Here is an 8433-nt window from a genome sequence, read left to right on the forward strand (position 1 = left end):
AATCCCACAAAAGCACGCAAACAAGTATCAAAAACAAGCATAACAAGGGTAACGATGACGCTAGATTGAGTTTGTGGATCCCAGAATCCCCGCGCTACCGTTACAGCACAACCAGGAGTTCCTTAGCAATGAAAATCGCTTACCGTGACAAATGAGCGGGAGCCAACGCTCCGGTAAGGCGGCGAAGGAACAAAGCCAGGCGATCTGTACGTGAACAATTGGCGAACTTCACTGGTTGCCCGGAAATGACCGGTTTTTGTAGGAACGAGCCACACGGGGGCAGAGGTTGGCCAAAGTTGGACGGCCAACCTCCGAACCCAGGCGGCGCGGCCCCGTCCAATGACAAACATTAAAGCTACTTTTGGTTCAGCCCCTCGAAAAAGGGGCTTTTCTTTGCATGGCTCCCAGGTTGTGCCGTTCGGTAGCAGATGTTGTGTTCCCACGGTAAATATTATGAGTGCAAAACAAGTTATCTCGTGAGATTCCCTCCTAACTATGGAACCCACGGTGAAAAACAATACTATGGTGTCGAAGTGGCGGACAATCTAGGTCACAGAGGCAATCATACATCCAAAAGGCATAATGTAATATTTTCCCCCATCAATAAAGCACAAGAAACTAGCACGAGGGAAAAAACATACGAGGAGAGCAGAGAACGGACAAATTTATCCAACGCGGCTAGCGCGAGAGACTGTTGGTTTTAGCGACTCGATGTGTTTTTGGTCATTTAAAACAATTTACTGCAGACTGGAACATATTCTCGGCTCTCCCGTTCGCCATCTGTGTTGTTGTGGAGACGACTTACAACGCGCAAGAGTGACGTTGCTCCTTAAAAATAAAAAACGCAAATAACGAATCTGATTGCACGGATGATTTCATTCTGGCTCGAGAGGCCAATAGGAGATGGGTCCCAGACTCTTTTCCCAGTGTTTGAAAAATACAGGGAGAATAGTCTGGCAACCGGACGCTTCATGTAGCTGCAGATCAGTCTGGCACATTGATCAGGACCAATCTTGAGCCATTTCAAAACTGCTAAAGTTCAGTCAGATTCCTGGGATGTCTGGCATGAAGCGCCGTCATCATGTCATGCCACCGCATCTCAATGGGGTTCAAGTCTGGACTTTGACTTGGCCACTCCAGAACGTGCATTTTCTTCTGAAACCATTCTGAAGTTTATTTACTTCTGTGTTTTGGTTCATTGTCTTGTTGCGGCATCCATCCTCTTTTTAGCTTCAACTGTCTGACAGATGGCCTCAGGTTTTCCTGAAAAACTTTTGAATTCATTCTTCTATTAATGATTGCAAGTTGTCCAGGCCCTGAGGCAGCAAAACAACCCCAAATCATTAGCTCCTTCCACCATGCTTCACAGTGGTGATGAGGTGTTGATGTTGGTGAGCCGTTTCATTTTTCCTCCACACATGACGTTGTGGGTTACTCCCAAACAATTCAACTTTGGTTTCATCAGTCCACATATATTTTGCCAAAACTTCTGTGGAGTGTCCAAGTGCCTTTTTGCGGACATTAAAGGAGCAACAATGTTTAAATTTTTTTTTTTATTTATTATTAGACAGCAGTGGCTTCCTCTGTCGAGCCCTCCATTGTGAACCACCATAAACACCATTCTTGGCCATAGTACGACATGTAGTTGATGTGTGCAGAGAAATTGGACTGTGCCAGGGATTTCTGTAAGTCTTTAGCAGACCTTCCCTCCCACTTCAAGCGGATTGGACGTCTACTAGTGATAAATTCATTCCAATTCACAGCAAAAGCTTGATTTTCTGTTCATTAGTTGTTTGGAGAATATCCTAGAATGATTTCCTGAACAATGTATTGATAATCGTTGTATCGCCATGTCGTCAGATCATCGTTATCGTGAACTTTGAATCGCAGATCGTATCGTATCGTGAGGTACCGCTCCTACTGTACAGCTTTAGTACTTCTTCAAAAATCCAAGCTTGAATCCAGCTTAGACATGAGCGTGTGCCATCTTCGCCTGACTATACTAAATGAAGCTCGCCGCCCTCTGATAACGCGTGTTGCAAAGAATGACGGAGTGTCATGTCAATAGGTAATGAAGTCTATGACCTGACTTAAAATATTTGGTAAATTTTGTTTCAGTTGCTCTTTAAGTCTCCTTAGGCAAGGGGTTCACTTACGGTACTAACCTTCAGTCATTGTTTGCATGCTATCATTAAAAATATGAAAACCTATAAATGTTTGGGTGGTTTTAGTTAAAGCAGACACTGTATTTTCATCTGTGTGGTTTTGACAAAGATCAGATCACATTTGATTGCGACTTTTGATGTTTTCATACCATTGTATATATAGTCAGAATGATATGAAATGACATCGTTATGAGGATCTTATATCAAAAACATTGTGATATGTTGTGCAGAAAGTAAATGTACAAGCCGGCAGGTCTTATTGACTTTAAAATATGAAAACCTATAAATGTTTGGGTGGTTTTAGTTAAAGTAGACACTGTATTTTCATTTGTGTGATTTTGACAAAGATCTGATCACATTTGATTGCGACTTTTGACTTTTACATACCATTGTGTATATGTAGTCAGAATGATATGAAATGACATCGTTATGAGGATCTTATATCAAAAACATTGTGATATGTTGTGCAGAAAGTAAATGTACAAGCTGGCAGGTCTTATTGACTTTAAAATATGAAAACCTATAAATGTTTGGGTGGTTTTAGTTAAAGTAGACACTGTATTTTCATTTGTGTGATTTTGACAAAGATCTGATCACATTTGATTGCGACTTTTGACTTTTACATACCATTGTGTATATGTAGTCAGAATGATATGAAATGACATCGTTATGAGGATCTTATATCAAAAACATCGTGATATGTTGGGCAGAAAGTAAATGTACAAGCACGCAGGCCTTATTCACTTTCAAATATGAAAACTTATAAATGTTTGGGTGGTTTTAGTTAAAGCAGACACTACTTTCATCTGTGTGATTTTGACAAAGATCAGATCACATTTGATTGCGACTTTTGACTTTTACATACCATTGTATATATAGTCAGAATGATATGAACTGACATCGATATGAGGACCTTATATCAAAAACATCGTGATATGTTGTGCAGAAAGTAAATGTACAAGCCGGCAGGCCTTATTCACTTTAAAATATGAAAACCTATAAATGTTTGGGCGGTTTTAGTTAAAGCAGACACTGTATTTTCATCCGTGTGATTTTGACAAAGATCAGATCACATTTGATTGCGACTTTTGACTTTTTCATACCATTGTATGTATAGTCAGAATGATATGAAATGACATCATTATGAGGATCTTATATCAAAAACATCGTGATATTTTGGGCAGAAAGTAAATGTAGAAGCTGGCAGGCCTTATTCACTTACTGGTCAGTTGAGCACTTCAGCTAAACTTCAAGTTCACAAGCTTATATCTTAATAATATTGTCTACAGGCATGCAGTTGTTTTATCTATGTGGCAAAGAAGAATGAGAAAAATGAAGGGGGAAAGTTGTCATAGTATGTTTTTTCATGAAATGATTAAACACTACATTATATCGTGGCATATTGCTATCGTGATATATATTAGCCCTTATTGCAAATAGAGGATTTTTCCCTGTATCGCACACCACCATCTCATAGCGGCAGATTTTCAGCATCCCGTCTGTTCATTTTCCATGCCGCAAAAAAGCTATTCATCTCTCGCTAGGCATAACGGAGTCGCTCATGTGTCAAAGACAATCTGATTTGTCCTGCCTGACCATTTTGTAGCCGTCGAGCCCATCCACAGAGATAGTCGGAGACACAGGTGGGCTGTCAGCAAGAGTCAGTGGAGTGAAGGAAAAGGGAATCACACGTCTTTTGGCTGTCTCCCACAGAGCCGTGCGGCCTAAATTTCACTGACCCCGAGGGCAACATTGAAATCCTGCAGCAGCTTGACACAGCAATGGAGTGCAACTACTTGATTACCGTCTACCTGGGGTACGGCATCGAGGTCCAGGTGAGTGCTCAGAACCCAGTCTTATTCTTGCGGAACACTTGCAGACATTTGATGAAGTGATTGAGTTGTGTAAATACCATCTGGCCACCTCCAGGTACAAGTAGGCTGGGTTTTGCCAGCCTGAGTCATGTTGCCAGGGTTTCTTAACTGTAGCTGACTAACCTTGCATATTTGTGGCGTTAACTCATTGGCTGCTATTGAACAAGATCTGTTTCTACTAGGGCTGTCGAAATTATCACGTTAACGGGCGGTAATTAATTTTCTTCATTAATCACGTTAAAATATTTGACGCAATTAACGCACATGCCCCGCTCAAACAGATTAAAATGACAGCAGAGTGTCATCTCCACTTGTTACTTGTGTTTTTTGTCTCCCTCTGCTGGCGCTTCGGTGTGACTGATTTTATGCACAATGAGCATTGTGTAATTATTGACATCAACAATGGCGAGGTACTAGTTTATTTTTTGGAAGAACAACACTGATAACACGTCAAAACAAAAATCAGAATCTGCAGCAGCATAAGAACTAAGTATTGTCTTTAAAAATGTAAAACCAAACGCACTTTGACATGCGGCATGTCATGCGTTCACAGCTGAGTCTTTTGTGGTTAAACAATTGTTTGTCGATGTTACCTCTGTGTCCACGCTCTTCTGACTCCAATCAATAGTCATTTTAATAAGCAGCACTAACACTTGACACGCAGCCTCCTCACAGATCCGGGTGAATTGCTTTATCGATCCGAGTAGTCTTACTTTAATTTCAGTGCGTTTTTGCCAAAGAAAAAAATGACCGTGACATTGACCCCGGTTGAGCGTGACGGATGAGCCAGGAAATGACTTTTCTTTTGTTCCTGTTAATTGACCACAAGCGCTTTCATCGCACGAACAGGACAATGCGTATTACATTCTGTCAACACTAAAATATACATTAAACACAATGTTCAGTATGCCTTATGTTCTTCTCCTTTTTCTATTTGTATTGTTACAAGGTCCCTTTGAATACAGTGGGGCAAATAAGTATTTAATCAACCACCAACTGTGCAAGTTCTCCTACTTGAAAAGATTAGAGAGGCCTGTAATTGTCAACATGGGTAAACCTCAACCATGAGAAAAACAGAAAATCACATTGTTTGATTTTTAAAGAATTTATTTCCAAATTAGAGTGGAAAATAAGTATTTGGTCACCTACAAACAAGCAAGATTTCTGGCTGTCAAACAGGTCTAACTTCTTCTATCGAGGTCTAACGAGGCTACACTCGTTACTAGTGATGGAGAAACCGAAGTTTTCTGAAGCAGTAAACCAAAATTAAGCAATGTGTCGAAATGGTTCAGTGTTATGAAGCATTTGTCACGAATCAGTGTGGTGAGTCATGACACTGCTTCACCACTGCTTTCTGTGCCGCTGAAGCAAATGTATTGAAATGGTTCAGTGCTACGAGGCATTTGACACAATTCAGTGTGGTGACATCTTCTGGATAAAAATATATTGAATTTTCATTAACCAAATGACTAAGTGTCATCTGAATGATAAACCTGTGGGTGGTATGGTGGTTATATACTTTGTCTGATGTGCAAGTAGTAGTGGGTTCGACCCCTAGCCTGAAATGTATTCTTCCCCCAAATTAATTTTTAAAAATAGTAATAATAACGAAAACCAAAAAAAAAAAAAAAAGCTGTTGTGTTACTTTTAAATGAAATACGGAAATGCTTGTGCAATAAGGAACTCTCAATGGTAGGTGTATAGAATGCTAGTGACACTGGGATGGGGATTTGGGTGTTTCACAAATTTTTATTAAAAAAAAAAAAAAAACATCTCAGCAGCATTTGGTTTAAGCCGGTTCCTCTTTTTGCTCATGACCTCTCCAGCTTTTGAGAATATTCTCTCACATGGCACGAAGAAATATACAAACTAGCAGATAGACAAACAAACACAAAAACTGACAGACAGACACACAAAAAAAAAAAAAAAAAAAAACTGACAGACACAAAAACGTGTGTTTGGGGGGGGTGCGTGTGTGTGCGTATTGCATAAATCAGTGTATAGTGTGTCAATGAATGCCTATACTTTGTGCATTTGCAAATTACTCTAATGTGTAATTTGATCTAATTTCACTTGTCTCTCCCTCGTTCTCAATATGACGTAATGCGCGCAAAAGCTCTCCTCACAACCCACAACATTTTGAGCGATATTTCCCCTTTTTATAAGCATTGTGAGTTTGAACTAAATTGACTGACTCAACCCCTTGCTACCTGAGTGACACGTCCACGGTCACGGCCGACACGTGTGTGACATTAAAACGCTTCGCTTCCGCAGCCAGGTGTTTTTCCACTGAATGAAGCGAGACATCGGTACAACGTATCGGGATACTATGGGAAATCAGTTGACCATTTGCGGGGCATTGCTCCCACCTGCTGGTCAGAATAATTCAATGCACCTATTTTTTGTTACAGTAGTTTGGTTCAATCACTTACACATTGCGGTGTCTAGCGGTAGCATTGACAGTCGTGAATGCTTTCTGTTACGTTTCCACCTCGGAAATATATCTAAGTATTTTATGTTTACTATTACATATGGATGTGCAAAATATGTTTACTTCTGTGGTGAAGGGTCATATGTACAGAACTTCATAAGTTGTGTTATAGAACACAGCCAATGCTTTAGTAGCTCAAGCTAGTGTGCTATGCTATACATATAATAGTTGTGTATATAAGTGTATTGTGCAGTTTGTTGTATATTGAGTATTGAATATGTGTATTTTTCTGTTGTACTTTCACAATATTAAGATGAGTGTCTTCCCATAAAAGCAAGAAAAGACCAAGCCTTGTGGTTTATGGAAGTGCATTCATTCTTAGCTGGCTGTCGGGCAGTGCAGAAGTGAAACGCACCGTTTTGTTCATGTCATTATGAAAAATCTGATGAGATCAAAGGCAAATCTATGTTGAATCCACCACTATTTTTTTTCAACCTCCAGATGTTCAAAAACTCAGGTCATACATTTAAAAAATTATATATTTATTATCGGTTATCGATATCGGTATTGGCTTTGAGGAGCAGGAAGTTATCGATATCGGTTTCAAAAAATGGATATCGTGCACCCCTAAATTTTATTGACGGGCATTGGGGATGACGTGGCTCAGTGGTAGTGTAGTCGTTTCCCAACCCAGATGTTGTAGATTCGATTCTCCCCCCTATACAAGTGTAACAACACAATTTAAAATTTAGGTTTTGCAATTTAGGAAATGTGGGGGGAAATTAGGAGATGGAGGTTAAGGTTACTGCTGTTTTTGTTAACTTTTATTTTGCAAATCATTGAAATTTTTTTGAAAGAAAAGCATTATTTTGTTTGAATGTGTTATAGGAATAACTGTGGTTTTAGGAGGTTTGATCAGCCCCCGATCCCCCAAGAGTTCCGGCAAGAAATTCAAGCCACTTTCACCCCTGCTCGTAAGTCCAACAGCATGGCAAGTGGGCATTTGCGTGTTGTTTTCAGCACCATTTTCTGCGTATGTTCCGGAACCTGTGCCCGTCTCGTCATCCATGTGCTGTCATATGTACTATGTGTTCCGGCACCTTATGATTTACAAATTAAGCACTGATCATGACATATAATAGCCCATCTCGTGGTAGAGGATTTTTCCCCATGTCGCACACCACTAGCCAATGGTATAGCCAGTGAGAAGCCAGGACTTGGCAAAAGATGTAACAATCGCTTCCGTGAGTCTGTTTTAAAAGTAGACGGGGTAGTAGAAGGTAGCCTTCTTCATATTGTGTCTTTTGGGAACGAGACTGGGCATAAAGACCGGCTTGATCTTGACGAGCTTTTTAGGGTGTCAGGGCTTTGCGGAGATGAGTTTTCATGAGGGCTAGCCATCTTAAGAGGAATGCTTTTCAGTTGATGTATGTTGGTGTCGGCATTTGCGGTTAAGTTTGGCGATACTGTTTGTTTAGTTGTGTTTAGCGATTTGCGATGAGGGAAGTGTAAATACGTTAGCATTCATAGCATCTAATCTAGCAGACTTTATTTTGCAGATTGGGCCGATGATTTACTAAATTTACTAGGGCTGCAGTACTCGAATAATCAATGAAATAGTTCAAATAATCGAGTCATCGAATAAGGAACATAAAAAATTAAAATACCCGAGCTAAGCCTCAAACGGTATAAAAAAATAAATGAGGATCTATGTACTATAAAAGCACAATTGGCTAACTTTCATAGCAAAAGTCCGCTAGCTTAAATGATATAAAATGCTCACTTTTTTTTTTTTTTTTTTAATTGCTCTTAACAAATGGGTCAGACACATTCCTACAAAAAAAACGGCTGAATATACCTATCAACTAAGTTACGAGTGCATTAAAAAATAACATTAGCTCAAACAAAAACTTATGTTGGTCTTAACAGGGAGCAAGTGGATTCAGCTTTGTTAAATGAGGCA

General features: G+C 39.8%; 1 protein-coding gene across 3 annotated transcripts in view; it reads left to right on the forward strand.

Moving 5' to 3' along the window:
* The window catches only part of LOC130906121 (seizure protein 6 homolog), a 227229-nt gene that overhangs the window by 131224 nt on the left and 87572 nt on the right, over positions 1-8433 (forward strand). For all 3 annotated transcript variants that reach the window (XM_057820079.1, XM_057820080.1, XM_057820081.1), the window contains exon 3: positions 3879-4000. In XM_057820079.1, coding sequence (XP_057676062.1) covers positions 3879-4000 — 122 coding nt within the window. The remainder of the gene's footprint in view (positions 1-3878; positions 4001-8433) is intronic.

This window comes from Corythoichthys intestinalis, chromosome 18 (genome assembly GCF_030265065.1).
Source record: "Corythoichthys intestinalis isolate RoL2023-P3 chromosome 18, ASM3026506v1, whole genome shotgun sequence".
Classification (NCBI taxonomy): domain Eukaryota; kingdom Metazoa; phylum Chordata; class Actinopteri; order Syngnathiformes; family Syngnathidae; genus Corythoichthys; species Corythoichthys intestinalis.